The sequence below is a fragment of the Crotalus tigris genome, unplaced genomic scaffold, assembly GCF_016545835.1.
Source record: "Crotalus tigris isolate CLP2741 ecotype Arizona unplaced genomic scaffold, ASM1654583v1 scf7180000017614.5298720, whole genome shotgun sequence".
NCBI lineage: Eukaryota > Metazoa > Chordata > Lepidosauria > Squamata > Viperidae > Crotalus > Crotalus tigris.
Genome location: NW_024096513.1, coordinates 112,316 through 133,446, shown reverse-complemented (window position 1 = coordinate 133,446; position 21,131 = coordinate 112,316). Strand labels below are relative to the sequence as shown.

General features: G+C 38.7%; 1 protein-coding gene and 3 gene segments (V, D, J or C); all 4 read right to left on the bottom strand.

Annotated features, from left to right (window-relative positions):
* Window positions 1-5,281: 5,281 nt before the first annotated feature.
* LOC120300414 lies at window positions 5,282-8,394 on the bottom strand. Its single transcript, XM_039326397.1, has 5 exons — window positions 8,358-8,394; window positions 7,968-8,275; window positions 5,859-6,012; window positions 5,469-5,779; window positions 5,282-5,314 (listed from the first exon to the last, which is right to left on the bottom strand). Exons 1-5 carry the CDS (start codon window positions 8,392-8,394, stop codon window positions 5,282-5,284), a joined length of 843 nt encoding a protein of 280 aa, XP_039182331.1.
* Window positions 8,395-9,704: 1,310 nt separating this feature from the next.
* Window positions 9,705-10,217, bottom strand: LOC120300861. The segment is given in 2 exon segments: window positions 9,705-10,018; window positions 10,099-10,217. Coding segments are annotated over 2 exon segments (360 nt in total).
* A 4,172-nt stretch (window positions 10,218-14,389) lies between these two features.
* On the bottom strand, window positions 14,390-16,656 carry LOC120300410. The segment is given in 2 exon segments: window positions 14,390-14,799; window positions 16,611-16,656. Coding segments are annotated over 2 exon segments (456 nt in total).
* Window positions 16,657-17,310: 654 nt separating this feature from the next.
* On the bottom strand, window positions 17,311-17,901 carry LOC120300405. The segment is given in 2 exon segments: window positions 17,311-17,687; window positions 17,790-17,901. Coding segments are annotated over 2 exon segments (417 nt in total).
* Between the last annotated feature and the right edge of the window lie 3,230 nt (window positions 17,902-21,131).

The window sequence follows — 21,131 nt, the reverse complement described above, 5'->3', positions numbered from 1 at the left end:
TCACCTTTTCCTTTGTATCAGTAACATCATCCAGTGCACGAACCTGGAGCAATAGCCACCAGGTTTAATATAACCTTTTGAAGAAACACAAAAGAGTTTAATGCAGACCAAAATCATTTTTGTTTTGGAAGTTATTTTGTGTGGTGTCTTACTTGCCCAGAATTGATTTGTCAAGAAGGGCAGCCATAAAAATTAAAATAATAACAAAGGAAGGAAGGAAGGAAGGAAGGAAGGAAGGAAGATTAAAAAGTATATGAAGAGACTGAAAAGAAAGAGAAAAAGGAAGTTTCTTATTTCTTCTGCAGCAAATATAAGTACATTTTCAATATTAACTCTTACTTATAATTACAAAAAGGAGCTCATGTTTTTCTACTATCCATTTGTTTTCATCAAAACCACAAATCATGACTGTGTGTTTTTCTGTTTCCTGCAAATGTCTATACAGTATTTTCTCATCAAAGACATTAGTTTAGGCTTCCTTACAAGTTCCATCATATTGACGGTCCATCCCTCCATTGTGGGTAGTGTCCAGTGTTTCTAATTTTGATTATATAATAATACCCTCTCAGTTATCATATATTAAAAAGAGAGCTTCATGACTTTTTTTTTCTAATTGCCCTGTTGTAGAATTGAAAGACTTGAGTCAGCTCTTTCCAGGAAAGGGAAGTTTATTTTATTGCGCAGGTTCAGAGAGCCATCATGGCTAAAGAATCTGAACCCAGATTGTACATTGATGACCATTTTTATAACCCTTCAGGCGGGGGTTATTTTCAGGTCACATTCCACACATGGTTACATTCTATAGGTCCTTATTCTAACATAGAAAAACTACTAGACAGATCTATAATCGATAGCTCCTTGTTTACATTGGAATGTTTTTAGCAATCAGCAATATATCAAGTGTTAAGCAATTTAGATACACCATGTGACAAGCAGTTAGTAATATATCATGTGCAGAGCTGGGAACAGGATGTCTGGCCATCCTAAATTTAAGAGTTGTCTTGTAAGCAAAACAAACCTCCCTTTCATACACATTCTTTGGTGGGCCATCTGCTTTTTACCCATATTCTTTGTCGGACCATCAGTATTTTTCGAGGTACCACTTTATTCCTCCCTGATGAGACTTATCTCATCTATGCAGATAAATTTCATTCTGTAACACTTGGGTCTGATGTATGTATGTTGTTATACTCTTGTCTCTGGAATTCCCACATGTGAAGAACCACCCTTTAGGTAACCATATGTTTGCATACCCAAAAGACACTGTTTGGAAAGATGTGCAATTTAGCTTTTCTTGGCTCACTTTCAGGCAATGAGGTGAAGGTGTATTCTGCTCACACCCTGTGATATGTGCACATTGTAAGTCTTCTGGAATGGCTACGTTAGGAGTATGTAAAGCTAAAGCATCAGTGGGTAGAAATTTGGAAATGTGATCCCAGCTGTACATTGTTTCATAGCCTATGTGTTCTTTAAACTCGTGGTGACTGAACTCCTTGGCTGCTGTGACAGGAACACATACTGGTATTAAACGTGGACAGCAGATTCTCCATGTCATATGCTTCAGAAAGGCAAAAATCAGTTGTGTTGGCTAGTTTAGCCAATTGGACCCACAAATTATATTGCATCCTTGACTCCAATGGATGGGGCATATCCTTATTCTGATGGGACCTTCTGCTTCGTTTTCTCTCTGGGCGCTTCCTCGGGGGTCGTTGGATAGTAACTCCTAATTCCCCCGGGATTACATGTACAATGCAAGTCCCCTTCCATCCCGTCTTCAACTACGAGACTAGGGTGACCCGCTCCCATCCCCAGAATAAGGGAGGCCCACACTCCAGAGTAACAGGAGGAGGAGGCTTCTTATATGGGGCCTTTACACATATGCCTTTCCTAAGAATATATCCAACATATTGACAGGCTTCGGGATTGACAGGTTGTCTTGTCATACAGACTTCTTTAACTATTCTGTCAAATGCTTGGGGAAATTGACAAGGATGAGGCCAGCTACCATTCCAGCATTCTGGGGAAAATCCAATAGGGGGGGTGACCTTCACAAGTGCCCGTGCCTATAGCATAAGATTGAATAATGCATGGAGCTTCTTCTGGCTTGCTCCATTGGCCTAAATTAGAAAGACAAACATTATTACATGCAACAATAGTACTATATAAAAGCAGAAGGAAGCCTTTCATCCTTTCTTCTCCCGTGCGTAGAAAGCCAGCTTCCGGGTGTGGCTTAGCAGGGGTTTGAATTTCAGCCAGACAGCCGTAGATATATGTGCAGGATACACTTGTGCTAATACAATATCTGGTTTACAAACAATAAAATATTCATTAAACATACTAAACACGTTTAAGAGTGATTTTGGTGGGAACCTTGGGGTCCCTGTTCACTGTCCACAGAGGTTCTGCAGCTGCTTTAACTCTGGTCCAGTGAATCCAAGATTTAGATTCTGCAATCTTTATTGCTAAAGGAGAGGCCATTATTACTTCATAAGGTCCTTTTCATCTCCCCTCCAGTTGTTCATGTTTCCAATGTTTTACCCACACCTTATCCCCTGGTTTAAAGGGATGACATCTTGTTATTAGTTTAGAAGGTGTTTGTTCAACAACATAGTCCCTAAGTTTTTCCACTTGCTTATTCAGTTCCCCCCATACTCCCCCCTGATGGCCCTTTACAATGCATAACTGAAACCTTTGCTGGCTTTTGTACTGCATCGAGAAGATGCTTTATCAAGTGTCCATGTAACCCATGTTTGCCAGCCGAATCCCTGAATCCCCTCTCCTTATACACAGCACCATGAGCATGCAGAGTTAGAAAAGCATATTTACTATCAGTCCAAACATTCAAAGTTTCCCCTTCAGCTCTTTCCAATGCCCTAATTAATGCCCATAATTCTGCTACTTGAGCACTGCAGCTTGCTCCTAGTGGACTACTTTCCACCACTTCCTCATCATTCACAATCGCATATCCAGAAACCCTCCTCCCATCCTTCATGTAACTCGAGCCGTCTGTATACCAATTCAGGGCAGCATCCTGAAGAGGAATATCAGACAAATCCGGACGGCTTGAATATACAGTTTCCAAAACTTGCAAGCAGTTGTGTTCTGAATCCACTTCTGTGGGCAATAGGGTGGCAGGGTTTAGCAGGTTAGACACCACTAATTTCACTTGAGGATTTTCAATCATCATCGCCTGATACTTAAAAAGCCTTTGACTGCTGATCCACAAATGCCCTTTATTATCCAAGATAGAATGAACTGCATGAGGGGTGTGGACACTTATGGGACATGAGAAGGTCAATTTATTACAGTCCTGTAAAAGGACTGCTATAGCAACAAGAACCTTCAGGCAATGTGGCCAGCCTTGGGCAACCCCATCTAATTGCTTAGATAAGTAAGCCACCGGGCGTTGCCACTGTCCTAATTGTTGAGTTAACACCCCCAGGGCAACATTCTTCCTGGTATCAACATACAAATTGAAAGGCTTTTCTAAGTTAGGCAAGGCTAAAGCTGGAGCTGATGTGAGGGCTCGTTTCACTTCCCTAAAGGCATTCTTTTGTTCTCCCTCCCATTCAAAAGCAAACAACGGCTGGCTAGCCTTGTGAATAGGAATTGTGAAAAAAGCATCTTTCAAATCCACAACTGAAAACCACTTTGCTATGAACAAGTGTATACCTCCTTTAGGCTTCCTGATTAAAATTGTCCACACTTGATAAGAAATGCTAACCACCAAGATGTCCCCAAATGTCAATTTTAGATAAAAATGCCACTGGCTGCCTTTCCCCCCCCCCCACGCACACACTTCTGGGCCAAAACCTCCTCCAACCTTTGTCCTTGTTTATAAATAAATTACCTAGCAAAGAACCAACAAAGGAGAGCTCACCAAACCCTGTTTGCATTTATTAACACAAGCTCTTTTTCTAACAGTTTTGCATACAAATCTTTACTCAAAACAGCATAGCTATTTATAATCCCAAAATTTTTCTCAACTTCGTTTTAACTTCACACAAAAAAAATAAACAAGTTTAATAAGATATTCTGAGTTACTGAAAGTTTTTTTTTCTAAACTCTAGTATTGCTTTTAATATAAAGTTAGTCAAATTCCAATTTAATCAAATTCCATTCAGATGGAAACAGATTTCCATTAAATTTCCATTAAATAGGGAGAACATTTACAAATCTAAGCAAACAATTTAGAATCATTTCTTTTGGTTGATATTAAACAATTTAAACTCAAAAATTTCCAAAATTTTGTTTTTTACATGTCCACCATAATTGATAAAATGTTCCTCTACGTTATTTTCATTTCCATCAAATTATATAAAGCCCTGGACTGATCTTTTTCTGGTGACAAGAACCAATGATGCATATAATTTTATAAATATTCTCTGCTTCAGAGTGAGGATTATAGAATCCTGAGATGTGGAATTTTCTTGAGAGATTTTGAGGAAATAATAACAGAACTAACAACCAATTATATTTCCTCCAAAATATAACACTATCTAATGATGATGATGTTATTCATTCAGTTGGCTCCAACTCTTGATGATTTTATGGGCCAGGTCTCTCCACATCTTCTGATCTTGTACTATTTCTTTTGAGTTTTTCTATGCTCTGGCTGGTGTCAGCTTTGATGGTGTCCAGCCATTGTGTTCTTTAATGGCTTGGTTTCCTTTTACCGCTAACTCTTCCCACCATAACTGCTTTCTGCAATGAATTCCCCCACATTTCTTGGCCGAAATAAATGACACAACATCTAATGAAGCTTGTTTTATTTCCTATTAAACACCCCTTTGGTGCATAGGCAATGGTGTGTATGGAGACTCTTAGTCATCCAGGTCATAGTTATCTCAAAGATGCTTTTTCATGAGGCAACTGGACTTCCTTGTTTTTCTTTGAAGATGTTTCACTTCTCATCCAAGAAGCTTCTTCAGCTCTGACTGGATGGAGGGGAATAGCATATATCCTTCCATTTCCCACCATCTTGTTGCATCATGAAAAAGCACCTGTGGCATAGGTGTTTTGTATGACAACATTGCCCCTAGCATTAAAAATGAGGAAGGGGGACATCTTCCTAATTCTGCAAGAAGATTCTTTTGGAGCAGAAATGTTCTCAATATCTTTACGGCAATATGGACATTTAGAAAGATTATCCTAAGGTTTATTTATTTATATATATTTTTGCCTTTGACCATGGTACTAAAAATCACATTCCACACGGTTTTATTTTCTGAAGCCAGATCACCTGGTAAACAGTGAAGTTGGAATTTTGAAGCCATGTTCCTCATTCTTCATTGTCTTTCAGCACATTCTGCACCTGGATTTTGAGGACAAAAAAAATATATGGTAAAATTCTCAATATATGGTGATGAAGCCTCATTGGCTATTCCAGGATCTTGGATGAATCAAGTGGCTGAGCTGCTCTGAAGACAGGAAGGTTTTTGTTTAGCTTTAGATTCACTTCCTCTCACTGTGTCTCCCACACAATAATAGATTGCTGTGTCTTCAGCTTTCAGATTGTTCATTTGCAGATACAGCTGGCTTTTGGCATCATCCCTGGAGATGGTGAAGCGTCCCTTGACTTTGTCCGAGTAGTTAATTGGAGATGAGGATGTACCTATCCTTGCAACCCACTCCAGTCCTTTCCCTGGAGCCTGTCTCACCCAGTGCATGTAAGAGCTGCTGAAGGTGAATCCAGAGGCTTGGCAGGAGAGACGGAGGGACCCTCCAGGTCTTCTTACATCCCCTCCAGACTCAACCAATTGGATGTCAGATTGGACATCTAAAAGGAAAAATGTATCAATGAGATCGCCTGTATATAAGAGCAGGAAATTAAACTGTAAATAGAAAAGGAATTTAACCTCCGAAGAGTGCAAGTAAGGATAACAGGTTTAGGCACAGAATCATGTTTGGTCTCCCTGTAACGAATGGATGAGAGCTGAAAGGAGAGGTGTTGGGATAATGCACAGACTTTGTGCTGGTAGGAGTGTCTGGAAAAGGCAAAGCAGCTGTTGCCTTTAAAGGGGGTAATTGTGCCTTGATTTACATACTGGTTGAGATAAAAAGGTTCCTCAGTGCAATGATTTCATAGTTGTCCTTGAACACTTCCTGCAGAGTTGATTTTTATAAAACTTTTCAGTCCAATGATGAATGATGAAGGCAGCCCTTACAGAAGAGTCATTGAAACAAAGACCTGCAAAATTTCACCAGTTCCCCAAAGTGATTCAAGGGAACACATGATGAACAAGGAAAAATAAAATTGAAAGAGACTTGGCAGAAAACATGAAAACAGCAGCACATTTGAGTTCAGGAAAACTTTTATCCATTTTTTTTTTGCCTTTAACATGCCCTTTTGAACAAACCCAAAAGAAATGAATGCAGAGCAAGATCGTTTTTGTTTGGGGAGTTCTTTTGCTATTTTATGTGGTATTTTTATTAGTTGTTACTTGCTCAGAATTGATTCGCCAAGATGGGCAGCCATAAAAATTGAAATAAAATCATGGCAAGAGAAATAGTAAGAATAATTTTAATAGAAATATTACCAAAAACTGTCATTGTAGGTTAAAAAAATAAGAAGGAAAGAAGGAAGGAAGGAAGGAAGGAAGGAAGGAAGGAAGGAAGGAAGGAAGGAAGGAAGGAAGGAAGGAAGGAAGGAAGATTAGCAATGGAGATATAGGCTGAAAAGAAACAGAAAAAAATGGCAATAGTGTGTTGTCTTGTAGTATCCAATCTGGGTCATTCACTGGGACCAACGATTTAGTCTTTTGGACTCATGCCAGAGCCCATCCTCAGGAAATTTCTATCAAACATGAGTCTTCAAGCTCAGAAGACTAAACAATTAAAAATGTTTTAGAAAGCACAATTTGATGGATCTCCAAAAGATATACAGTCAATATAAGAAATATCTGTTTAACCAATGTTCTTACAATGGACTGAGAAAAATAAAAGAGTCACATTGTATTCCCTCATTTGGAATGTCACAGATATATCTCAAGTAAGATATGGTAATATATATTATGGTCTACAAAATGAGACCATAAGACAGTGGTTCTCAACCTGTGGGTCGGGACCCCATTTGGGGTCGAATGACCATTTCACGGGGGTCACCGAACAATGCAGTCCCCCTTTTTCCTTAGCTGTGCTACTCCCTTTTATTCTATTGGCTTTTAAAAGCCAATAGAATAGACTCTCTTGAATAGAGTCTAATTCTATTGGTTTTCAAAAGCCAATAGGAATTGTCCAGGCTGTGTTTGCCCTGCTGAGCCCGCCAAAAGCCCCATTCTGCAAACAGTGCTGCAAGTTGTCTGCAGCGAAGGCGAGCTGTCTGGAAGTTCCCACCCTTCCTTGCTGAGCAACTACTAAAAATGCAAGTAAAAGAGGGCCAGGGGTGGGAGGTGGGAGGCCGGCGCGTGCAGGGAAAGTTGCTGGTGTGCGTGGGGCCCAGTGGGTATCTTTCCTCCCTTGGGCTGGGCCAGCTGGTGGTCCAGCGGGTATTTGCCCTGCGCCGTCGCTGCCCCTTGCCAGCTACGCCTCGGCCAGCGCAGGGGGCTGCACCACGCATGTGCTGCGCTCCCGGGCAGGGAAAATCTTCGACGTACGACCGGTTGGGTAGTCCTTGACTTACGACTGGTTGGGGTCACAGCATTAAAAAGGTTGAGAAGCACTGCTGTAAGATTTGCAATTTCCAATATCTGGAAGTCTTGGCACTGCCCAACTGAGGGGAGAAAGCTTCAGGCATCAGGCAATTTTATATAGATTAATGTAGAAAGAATTAAGAAGGAGAGAGACTCAGGTTTAAGGATGTTGAGTGTAAATTAATGGAAAAGGAATGAAAAAGGAATAGTATGTAGAAAAAAATGAGACTGATGAAATTTAGCAATACTGAAAGAAAAAAGGGACAGTGTAAATAAGTGTAAGTTGATCAGATGTAGATAAAGTTCTTGACAGGTTTCAGATTCACTTCCTCTCACTATGCCTCTCATACAGTAATAGACCGCCATGTCTTCAGCTTTGAGGCTGTTCATTTGCAGATACATCTGGCTTTTGGCATTGTCCCTGGAGATGGTGAAGCGTCCCTTCACTTTGTCTGAGTAGTAAGCACCGGAACCAGGACTTATATAGGCTACCCATTCCAATCCTTTCCCAGGAGCCTGTCTCACCCAGCCCATGTAAGAGCCATTGAAGGAGAATCCAGAGGCTTGGCAGGAGAGACGGAGGGATTCTCCAGGTCTTCTCACATCCCCTCCAGACTCCACCAATTGGATGTCGGATTGGACACCTAAAAAGAAATTATTTCAGTGAGATCTCCTGTATAGAAGGAGAGCAAATGGAAGGAAACTCTACATAGAGGGAAACATTACCTCCAAGAAGTGCAAGAAAGTTCAGCCACAGAATCATTTTTGCTTTCCCTGTAATGAATACACTAGGCTAGACTAGGCTAGACTAGACTAGACTAGAATAGACTAGAATAGACTAGAATAGATGGAATAGAATAGAATAGAATAGAATAGAATAGAATAGAATAGAATAGAATAGAGCTGGAAGGGACCTTGGAGGTCTTCTAGTCTGGCCCCCTACTCAAGCAGGATTTGGGAAAATGCACAAACTTTGTGGTGGTGGGTGTCACTGGAAAAAGGAAACCAACTGTTCCCTTTAAAGGGGAAATTGTGCCTTCATTTACATATTGGTTGAGATAAATAGTTCCTCAATGCAATGATTTCATAGTTGTCCTTCCACACTCCTTGCACAGTTGATGGTTTTTTTTTTCAGTTCAAAGAAAAATGAAGGTAGATCTTACAGAAGAATAATTGAAAGAAAGACTTGCAAAATTTCACCAGTTCTTAAAAGGGATTCAAGGAAACAAATCATGAACAAGGAAAAAGAACAGTTGAAAGAGACATGTTAAAAAATGTGAAAACAGCAGGGCATCTAAGTTCAGGAAAGGTTTTATACATTCCTCCCCCCCCCCCTTTTACTATGACCTTTTGAAGAAACCCAAAAAAACTGAATGCAGAGCTAGATCATTTTTGTTTTGGAGCCTCTTTTTCTACTTTGTGTGGTGTTTTTATCAGTTGTTACTTGCCCTGAGTTTATTTGTCAAGATGGGCTGCCATAAAAAGTGAAATAATAACAATTACAAAAGTAATAATAATAATTGTAATAAAAATGTCACCAGAAATAATAATAACAATATCATTGTAGTATATAAATAATAATAAAAAACCACTTTGAGGAAAGAAGGAAGGAAGGAAGGAAGGAAGGAAGGAAGGAAGGAAGGAAGGAAGGAAGGAAGGAAGGAAGGGAGGGAGGGAGGGAGGGAAAGAGTTAATAATGCTAAAACTGACAGAAAAGAAACAGATAAAATAAATAGTGTTGTATTCTAGGATCCAGTCTTGTCATTCACTTGGACCAGATCTTTAGTCTTCCTAAACGTTCGGAATGTGCTGGAGCCCATTCTCAGGGAATTTCTGTCTAACTGCTTCCCTGTGTGCTTTGTGCTATTCTGGCTGTGTTATTTAGTTGTTGATTTGGGTGTTGGGTGTTGATGGCCAGCTATTAAGTTGTTTTGAAGCCAATTTTCATTGTCTTCCAGCATTATTTCCAACTGGATCCCTAGAACAAAAGATTCCAGGATCCGGGGCTGAATCAATTTGCAGAGCTACTCTGAAGAAAGGAAGGTTTTTGCTTTGCTTCAGATTCACTTCTTCTCACTGTGACTCTCTTGCACAATAATAGACAGCCGTGTCTTCAGCTTTGAGGCTGTTCATTTGCAGATACAGCTGGCTTTTGGCATTGTCCCTGGAGATGGTGAACCGTCCCTTCACTTTGTCTGAGTAGTAAGTACTGGAACCAGTCGTTATGTAGGTCACCCACTCCAGGCCTTTCCCTGGAGCCTGTCTCACCCAGCCCATGTAGTAGCTGCTGAAAGTGAATCCAGAGGCTTGGCAGGAGAGACGGAGGGACCCTCCAGGGCTTCTCACATCCCCTCCAGACTCGACCAACTGGACCTGTGACTGGACACCTAGAAAGAAATGGGTTTCAGTGACATCTCTGTAAATAGTAACGGTGAATTGAAGGAAATGCTAGAGAGGGAAGCATTACCTTGGAGGACTGCTAGTAAGAAGACCAATTTTGGCCACAGAATCATTTTTGCTCTTTCTAATGAATGCAGAGGAATTGACAGGAAAGTATTCAGGAAAGTGCTCAAACTTTGCCTTGCAGGAAACCACCTGGCTGCTTTAAATGGGAAGTTGTGGTCTGATTTACATATTGCTTCAGATAAAAGAGCCCCTCGGGACATTAACCTATACATTTCTTTGCACACATATTACAAACATGATTTACAAATCACATTACTAGAAATACATACATACATACAGCAGACAGACAGAAAGTGAGTGGGTCAAGGCAGGAATGTTTTATTATTATGATTCATTACATAGTGATCCAGATGTTTATGATAGAATTGGCATTTTTATCCACCTATCCTTTAGGGGAAAGAGAGGTTTACACTGCAGTAATTAAAATCCGATTTGAAAAATCTTCATAGTTCAGGAAAATCTTTGAAGATAAGAAAAAGAAACCATGCACTGAGAATAATTTAAATAGGAAATATTTTTTTTCCCTCAACCTTGTTATACTGAAGATACTCAAAACAACTGAATGTTAACCAATCCATCAGGCACAATTTGTAAGCCACATGTGAATTGTGTTCACCTGTGCAAGTTGAGGTTCTTTTTATTATTAGATTGGTTTTATCTGAGCAAATTTCTGCTTTTTGTCAATGCTGCTAACATTGGATGTTCTTGCTTTGACCACAGATGGAAATGTAGCCATTTTTCCTCTATCACTTTTAGAGTTAGTTGATGCTGGGAGGGGGAATATGGATGAAAGTCCAGCTAGTCGTAACAATAATAACTCAGCTGTGGGAATCCAAGGTTATTGTGCCCAGAGTTGATAAAGATTTGGTGGGCTGGAGAGCTGGAGAGAAAGCCCATGCTTCAAACTAATTGGGAAATGTGATTTATTACTGTTAATTGGAGGAGGGAATTGTGCTTTGCTACTTTGTGCCAGGGGAGGGGAATTCAGTTTTTGGCTTCAGCTATGTAGTGTCAATACTTTGTTTCTCGAATAAAAGATTATTTAAGGTAAACAATGCCTCAAAGTTCTTTTGGAGAGTTTCATCTATCGGAACCATGACACTTTTCACATACTGGTTGTTTTTGAGTTGCTATTTTTGTGTAATGTTTCTAGTGGTTGTTCACTGCCAAGATATGAATCCTCAAGATGGATAGTCATGCAAATTGAAATTATAATATTAATACTGCCCATACTAATACTATTAATAACAATGCTACCATGAACAATTTCCCTGTGGACTAAGAAATACAAATACAGCACTTTGTATTCACTCAAAAAACAAGAATTTTGTTCTATATTTAGCAGAGGACATCTGTAGTCAACTCAGACATGGCTTGAGATGTTCAAATCCCTTGAGTTCCTTTCAATGTACGCTTCCAAAAATGACTGGTCATTCCATTTCAAATGTGACTCTATGACACATTTTATTCTTGAGGGTTGGAGAAATTCTTATTTATATTCCCAAGTTCAGTGGAACCATAAAATAATGTTTCAGGAAGCATCATCCAGATGATCTAATTTAAACTGTCCCTAACTGGCAGATCTTGTCTTCTCACCTCCAGCTAAATGAAAATCTTTTAGCCAGATTTTGAAAAGTTTCCCTGTTCTCCCTTCATCCTATTTTTATTGTGACAAGGTTAATACAAATAATAATTTGCAATAATAACACAAATTGAAGGAAGGAAGGAAGGAAGAAAGAAAGGAAGGAAGGATAATGAAAAGAAACAGAAAAAAGAATCTTGGTATTTCTTCTGCAGCAAATATAAATATATTTACAATATTAACTCTTACTTTAGGTTACAAAAAGTAGACCTTCTTTTTCAATGACCCATTTTTTAATCATCAAAAATATAAATGATTACTGTATGTTTTTTCCTTCCATACAAAATGTTTATGAAGGGTTCTCTAATCAAAGACATTAGTTTAAATTCTCTGCAGTTTCCATCATCTTCACCATTAATCCCTCCTTTGTGGGTAGAGTCGAGTGTTTCCATTTTTGAGCATGCAGCCCTGCAGCTTTCATATGTAAAAAGAGAGCTTCGTGACTTTTTTCTAGTTGCTTATTTAATAATCCCAAAAGAAAACTTGCTGCTTTCAACTATAGATTAATTCTCATTTTTTTTCTGGATTAGTGCACATACCTACAGTATATCCTTTTTTAAAAAATCTTTTTTGCATGCCCACCAAACCTGATAGAATTTTTCTCTATGTTGTTTTCATTTTTATCAAAGATTCGAACTATCTAAGTATGGGCAAAGAACTTTGGACATTCTATAGATTTGGAAGACTGGCAAAAACTTTGGGATAAAAATATTAAGCTTACAAAAGCAGTAGCATATAAAGAAAACTTATATAAGGTGTTTTATAGATGGCATATGACACCAATTTGCTTAGCGAAAATGTTTAAAAATGTTTCGGATATTTGCCTCCAATGTAAACAACAGCCAGGCATTTATTACCATGCCTGGTGGATATGCCCTATCACTAAGAAATATTGGTCTAAGATCCATAGATGGTTGGAAAAGATGATGAAACTACAGATAGAATTTAAACCGGAATTGCTTTTGTTAGGAATATTAAGACCTAATTATGGTAAAGAGAATGACTACTTGATATTGCATGTTTTAACAGCTGCAAGGATAGTATTTGCCCAATTTTGGAAAAATGAGAATTTACCATCTGACCAGATTATAATTACTAAAATTTTAGAGTGTGCAGAAATGGATAGACTAACATTAGAAATGAAATAAAAAGATGATTCAATTTATTTTAGAACTTGGGAAAAAATTATCAATGGTTAGAGACACGTTAAAACTTGAAGGAGTCAATATTTTAGAATAGATGACTGATTTTAATCGAGTTTTAACTAACATTTTGATGATATGAATATTTTTCCTGATTTACTGATTCTCATTTGTTACTTTTGATTGTTAGGAGTTTTGGAGATTTTATTAGTAGTGTTTACTTAATAGATTAACGTATTTGTTTACTAATTGTTTTTAATATGTTATAGTCTAAGCTTTGGTAAAAATGGTTGAATATGGTATTTACTCATTATTATGATCTGGACGGTAGCTTGTTTGTTGAAATGTGTGATTGTACCTATCCTTATTTTACCCTAATGCCTTATTCCCTTCCCTTTCCCTTTTCCTTCCACCCCTCCCTTTATCATACTTGTATTGTTCCTATTTTTCCTCATCTATATAAACTTAATAAAATTTTGTAAAAAAAAAAAGATTTGAACTATCTAGACAGTTGTTGTTATTTCTGGTGACAAAAACCAATGATACATATCATTTTATAAAAAATTCTCTCCTTCACAGTGAAGATTGTAGCCTCCTAAGATGTGGAATTTTCTTTTCAGGGAACAGTTATAGAAAGAACAACCAATGATCACTCCTCCAAAATGAGGCATTGTCTATATAATTTATTTCTTGCCCAAACTCCAATTGGTTCATAGGAATTTGGTGTGACAACATTGCCCCCCACTGTCAAAGGTGAGGAGAGGACACATCTTCCTAATTCTCATGTATGTGTTTCACTTTGAGAGCGGGCAACTAAATTTCATTTTTGATGTGTGCCGTTGTGCCCACAGTAAAAAAATGACAATAACGTTTATCTTATCTTATCTCCAAAGAAACTCTTTTGTTTCACATGTTTCCCCAACATGTGAATGGCAGTTTGGATATTTAGATGGATTATCTTGAAGTTTCAGTTCCAGATTTCTGCCATGATACTAAAGCAGAATACTCCATTCCAGGAGTGAGAAATACAAATATAGCACTTTGTATTCACCTCCCCCCCCAAAAAAATCAGTTTCTTCTATATTTAGCAGAGGACATCTGTTGTCGGCTCAGACATGGCTTCATGCTGTGGGTTGAAGCCTCTTGAGATGTTCAGTTTCCTTTAGATCCTTTCAGTGTATTCTCCCCCCCCCCCAAAAAAAAAATATGACTAGTCATTCCATTTAAAGTGTTTCTCTGTGTCAGATTTTATTATCTTGGATGTGGGATTCTTATTTATATTCCCAAATCCAATAAAATCATGGAATAATGTTTCAAAAAACACCACCCAGATCATTTAGACCAAAGCATCCCTAACAGCCAGATCTTCTCTGTTCATCTTTAACTTGACAGATTTTGGGAAGGTTTCCCTGTTCTCCCTTCATCCTTGGTTGATGAGGAGGTTGATAATGAGATGGAGTGCATATACATTAAAAAAAATAGAATAAAATAAAATAGAATAAATAAAATCAGCTTGGGGAACTGCTCATAGGGCAAGAAGATTCTTGACGGGCTTCAGATTCACTTCCTCTCACTGTGTCTCGTGCACAGTAATAGACAGCTGAATCCTCTGGTTTAAGGTTGTTCATTTGCAGATACACCCGAGTGTTGGAATCATCCCTGGACATGGTGAACCGTCCCTTGACTTTATCTCTGTAGTAAGCGGTAGGAGGTGAGCCTGTAGTTATGCGGCCCACCCATTCCAGGTCTTTTCCTGGATACTGTCTCAACCAGTTCATCCAGAAGACATTGAAGTTGAAACCAGAGGTTTGGCATAAGAGACTGAGAGACTGTCCAGGTCTTCTAACATCTCCTCCGGATTCCACCACCTGGACATCAGATTGGACCCCTAAAATGAAAGGAGTTTCAGTGAGCTCTCCTGTACACAAGAACTAAAAGGGAAGAAAAAAATATTACCTCTGAGGAGAGCGAGTAAGAACAACAGGCTTTGCCACAGGGTCATTTTTGCTTCCTCTAATGAATGCAGGGGAATTGCTAGAACAGGGTATATTGTTATTATTATTATTATTTAGCCATAACTCTAAATAAATAGATAGAAAATAATCCAGGGAAGGGCTCAGATTTTGTGTAGCCTGAAAAGGGAAATCTTGTGGCTCCTTTAAAGGGCAAATTGTACCCTGATTTACATATTGCTTGGGTTAAAAGAGACCCATTCACTTTTTTAAGATGTCTTTCCACAGACTTTAAATGCATGATTTTCAAATGATGTTCCAATCATAAAGAAAATAAAAAAAAACCTGATGCCAGTTTTCATGCTTTCTTTTTGTTTTCATATGAGTAGATAGGAGGAAAACAGGTTTACTTTAGAGTCAGTAAAAGAAGGACTTTAATCATCCCACCACTTCTGAAATAAATTTATAATAAATAGAATACATTTATACAAAGACATGTTTACAGAAATATATTAACTACCAAATATCTCTATCTTTATCTCTATCTCTATCTCTATCTCTGTCTCTGTCTCTGTCTCTATCTCTATCTCTATCTATCTCTATATCTAAATCTATATCTATCTATATTTATATAAACTACCACATCGGAATTTGCTGTACAATTGCTATTTCTTTTCAGTTTCCCTTTTTTCACTTCTTTTTCTTTCTTTCTTTCTTTCTTTCTTTCTTTCTTTCTTTCTTTCTTTCTTTCTTCCTTCCTTCCTTCCTTCCTTCCTTCCTTCCTTCCTTCCTTCCCTCCCTCCCTCCCTCCCTCCCTCCCTCCTTTCTCTCCTTCTGTCTTTCTCTCTTTCTTCTTTTTTCTTATGAGAAAAATCAAGAAATTGCTCCCAAAATTCAATTTCCTGTACAATTAAGAAATGCTAGCTGCTGTAAATTCTGATGTGGGTTCATAGTGGAAATTGTAGTCATTCTGAGATCTTTTAAGGGAAAATTTAAGCAAGTCAGAAAATATATAATTAGCTTTGTAAATGAGACTGTGTTTCTGCACGCTGGTTTATTTCTTTGCCCAGTTCTCCCTGCCTGGACAACACAACTGAGTGTGACAATATTACCCCCTGTGGCAAGCGATGAGAAGGAGTCAGCTACTATTCAAGGACATTATTATATTTCTGGAGGGGAAGAGAAAGAGAGAACAAGCAAAGTTTCCCCAGAAGAAAAAGGTCAATGTGATATATGCAGTACAATGTAATGAGGCAGATCTGTACATTGGTGGATCAAGACAACCCATTTCACAAATGCATGGCTCAATATAAGAGAGCAAATTCATCAGGCCAAGGTTCATCAGTCCATCTGCCTTTGAAAGACAAAAGTCAGTCTTTTGAAGACAGCAAAGTCCACATTCTGCATAGAGAGGACCATTGGTTTGAAAGAGGGGTAAAATAGGCCATTCGTGTTATCACTGAGCAGCCCTCTCTCAATAGGGGGGAGGGATAAGACCCCACCTATCTCCTGTCTACAACATAGTCCTTACTGCAGTTCAACCCCCATTTGCAGTCTGATACAGATGAATCATAAACCCCTAAGTGGCCTCAAGAATTCTCAGGGAGAGTGCTAACAATCAGATGACTGCAAAGAAATACAATCAGTGATGGGATTCAGCCAGTTCGCACCACTTCGGCAGAACTGGTAGCTATTTTTTTGTTGCCCAGGCCCAGAATGGACTTCTGGTTGTTCACATATTTGAATCCCACCACTGAATATGATCCTTCCAACCCACCTGCCCCCCATTCTATCACAACTAATCTTTCCATCACTCCCACCATCCTGCCAGAACGGATTAAGCTGCTTGGATGAAGAGAAATATATTTCTCAAAGAAAAACAAAACAAAACAACCCAATAGCCTTTTGTAAAAGCACCTATCAGACAACAGGTGGCAAAGAATATAAATAAATGTAGAAGAAAAATGTGTAAGAGGTAGAAAAGAATTAACCAAAGGAGACCTATTGATGATTGAGAGAATGAAAGACAATCAAACCACGCAATAATATATAATAGAAGAATTTTAGATATTGAACTCAATTTTGACCTCTATTAAAATCTTTATTTTGGTTTAAATAAAACTACACGGTTCATTCTATATCCAAGGAATTTCCTTCTTTTCTCCCTGACAAATGCTAATCAGCTTCTCTTTAGATTAATCCAAGATGAGATATTAGTTTCCACTTGTCTGTGACAAACACCAATTTTATGAAAATTCTCACTGAGCAATATACCTTCCTGCGATATAAATAAAGGTATAAATAAAACTACACGGTTCATTCTATTGCCAAGAAATTTCATTCTTTCCCCCAGAGAAATGCTAATCAGATTCTCTTCAGATTAATTCAAGATCAAATTTTGGGTTCCGCTTGCTATGATGTAAATTTATGGGCTGCTTCTCTATTGGAGTGCACAAATCCAAACTTCTAGGACTGAATCAATTTGGAGAACTGCTGAGAGGGTGAGAAAGTTCTTGGTAGGCTTCAGATTCACTTCCTCTCACTGTGCCTCTAGCACAGTAATAGACTGCCGTGTCTTCAGCTTTGAGGCTGTTCATCTGCAGATACAGCTGGCTTTTGGCATTGTCCCTGGAGATGGTGAAGCGTCCCTTGACAGATTCTGCATAGAATTGCTTACTGGCATCATACCAAATAACTGCAATCCATTCCAGTCCTTTTCCTGGAGCCTGTCTCACCCAGCTCATTTGATAGCTGCTGAAAGTGAATCCAGATGCTTGGCAGGTGAGACGGAGGGACCCTCCAGGACTTCTCACATCCCCTCCAGACTCCACCAACTGGATTTGAGACTGGACTCCTAAAAAAAAAAAGTTTTTTTTTTATTTTTTTTAAATGAATGAGATCGCCTGAATATAGGAGCAGAACATGGAAATAAACTCTATAGGGGAAAAATAATTACCTTGGAAGACTACTATTAAAAAGACAATGTTTAGCCACATTTTTGCTCACTCTGATGAGTGGAGGGAATTGACAACAAAGGATTCAGGAACTGCACAGGTTTTATGTTGGTGGGTGCTTTCTGAAGAGGGAAATAATGGGGCTCCTTTAAAGGGGAAATTGGCTCTCAATTTACATACCTGTTGGGATAAAAGAGCCACTCAGTGCATTGGCTAATATATTTCAGTGAGCATAACTTGCATGTGCATTTTGCAGTTAAGATTCCAATCTGAAGAAAATGGTTGGGACCCATTTCCCCCCCCCCCTGTGAGTTAATAGGAGAAAGGGTCAATTTCTTGTACATTAAGTAAAAGAAATACCTAAAAATATTCAGCCCTTTTCAAAATGATTCTAGGTAATATAGAATAAACTTATTTACATATTGCAGATCATATAAAAAGGAGAGAACATCAGAGTTAGAATGTTTGCTACAAAATTGCTTCCTTAACCTTTGTTTATTTTATGAAACATCCCAAATTCATTAAATGGCAGTTAAGCTTTAAGGAACACTTGAAGCAGTATTAGTATCTGTAATATTTTAACTGTTTTATATGTTCACTGAATATGATAATATAATCTTTTGATTGCATTTCTATTTCCAGCAAAGTTTTGATAAGTTTGTTTGGTAACAACAAAAACAAAACAAACCCCATCTTTTTATAAAAATTTCTCAGTTTCACATTGAATTCTCCTATAATGTAAAATTTTCTTGAGAACTGATCATTGGATTATTACAGAAATAAAATAAAAAATGTATCCGTCCTGCAAAACATTTAATAACATTTGTTCTATTCCCTTCCCCACCCCTACCAGGTGCACTTCTTTTTCTTGTGCCATATCCATTATCGGATGTTGTCGATCATGTTGGTGATCCTGTTTTTATCAGCAGCTGCATGAAAAAGTGCTGCTGAGTTTTGTCCAAACCAGTCCCTTAGATTTTGAAGCCACAATGTTCTTCTTCTGCCTGGACCTCGTTTGCCTTCCATCTTTCCCTGGAGGATTAAATGGAGTGCGCCGTATTTTTCTGGGTGTCGCATCACATGTCTGAAATATTCTAATTTTCATTTTTTAATTGTTTTGATGATTTCCCTTGGCTTTCCCAGGTGGCTTATCACCTTCTCATTTCTGATCTTGTTAACCCAGTTTATACGTAACAGCCGCCTGTAAATCCACATTTCAAATGCTTCTAGTCTCTTCAGGTGGCCTTCCGTCAGAGACCAACTCTCTACTCCATAGAGCAGGATAGAAAAAATATAGCATCTGACAAGCCTGATTTTCAGTCTTAGGCTTATGTTGTGACTGCAGAAGACCTTTTTCATTTTGAAGAATGCTGTTCTGGCTTTTTCTATCCTTGTCTTTACTTCAATGGTCATGTCCCAGCTTTCATGTAAATTGGAACTGAGGTGTGTGATCCTTTCTAATGGTATTCCTTCTGAATTTATTGGTGGTAAATTAACAGGTTGTTTGCTGACAACCATAATCTTGGTTTTTGAGGTATTAAGGTTCAAGCCATATTTTTCAGATATTTCTGTGACTCTGTTGATGAGGAGCTGAAGATCTTCATGCTTACTGGTCGCATACCACCTGCCAGGTGCCAATGTACCACAGGTGGTACCCATACCACCGGTTGAAAAGCCCTGATTTAAGATATAAAAAATCAGGGCTTTTCAACCAGTGGTATGGGTACCACCTGTGGTACATTGGCACCTGGCAGGTGGTATGCAACCATCCTAGAAAAGTGGTAGTGGGGGAGGGGAATGAGCTGAACCCGTGGTAACACCGCACAAGGCTAAGTGAGAGACGGCTGGAGCTGCAGGGCTGTCAGGGCTCAGTGGAAGCACCAGGATTAGCGCCAGGCTCCAGCTGGAACTTGGCACTGATCCTGGCACTTCTGCTGAGCCCAGAAGAAGAGCCGATCAGCTGGAATGTTGCAGCATCTCCAAGGTCTTGTGATTTACATTCAGATGCTTGGTAACTGATTCATATTTATGATGGTCACAGTGTCCCAGGGTCATGTGAAGTGACCAAAACCTGCTGCAGCCACCCAGCAGATGGGGGGGAATAAAAAACACACACACTCCACCCCACCCCAGCTGCCAATCCTCAACAGAAATGCTCACAATAATCAAAACCTCAGACAAGAGGAAGAGCGCTGCCAGGCGGGCAGGCAGGTGTCTTGCTCAGCTGTGGGGGGCACTTTTTCAGTGCCATTGTAACTTCGAACAGTCACTAAGCAAATTGTTGTAAGTCGAGGACTACCTGTACTTTATCACTTTTTTCCTTTTTTTGGGGGGTCATCAAGTTTTTGACACCTTGCTGGCGACTGGTGGTACTCGGATATTGCCATATCCTAAAAGTGGTACAATGGGTGAAAAAGTTGAAAAGCCCTGTCTTAAATTATTGATCCAAACACCGTTTACTTTGATGCCAGCATCCATGTTCTCCAGTGCCTCGTTGAAGATTGATTCAGAGTAGATATTGAACAACAGTGGAGACAGAATACATCCCTGTTTGACCCGTCTTCTTATTTCTGCATCAGCGGAGTATTTTTGGCCTAGTCTCACATTTGCTACCTGATGTCAATACAGATTCTTTATGATTTGGATGTCTTTGTCATCTAGTCCCCCTTGTTTCAGGATTTCTAATAGTTTGCTGTGTCTTATTTTATCAAATGTTTTTTTCAAAATCAATGAAGCACATGTAAACACTGTGATTGACATCTCTACAATGCTGTACAAGAACTTAAATGCTGAATATCACATCTCGTGTACCAAGATTGTTTCTGAAACCAAATTGTGTGTTACCTAGACCCTCTACAATTTTGTATATTTTTGTGTGAATTATTCTCAGGAATATTTTCAGGGCATGACTCATTAACCTTATTGTTCTGTATTCAATACACTTCTTTGCATTTATTTTTGGGGGGATTGTCACAAAGGTTGATTTTAGCCAATTATTTGGTATCTTTCCTGTTTCATATATCTGACTAAAGAGCAGCAGTAAAAAAAATTCTTCCCATTGTCTTCCAGCAATTTTAAAATTTCTACTGGGATATCATCAGATCCTGTGGCTTTTCTTGTTTTTGCTATTTTTATTGCATGTTCAACCTCCTCCATAGTGATGTTTGGTCAAGTTCTTATACTTCTCATATCTATATCACCCCTAGTGTCCTCAAAGGTTCTCCGATATATTCCTTCCATCTTTTTAGTTTTTCCTCCTCATCTAAGATAATTTCCCCCTCTTTGTCAACTAAGTTCTTTTTGTAGAGGCCTGCTCTGTCTTTCACTTTTTTGTGTAAATTGAA

Coding starts and splice junctions, on each gene's coding strand:
- LOC120300414 (XM_039326397.1), bottom strand. CDS start 8,394: ATGATTCTGTGGCTGAACTTTCTTGCACTTCTTGGAG. Junction 6,013..7,967: donor ATTACTGTATGAGAGGCATA/GTGAGAGGAAGT, acceptor CCCCCTTTAAAG/GCAACAGCTGCTTTGCCTTT. Junction 5,315..5,468: donor ATTATTGTGTGGGAGACACA/GTGAGAGGAAGT, acceptor CTCAAAATCCAG/GTGCAGAATGTGCTGAAAGA.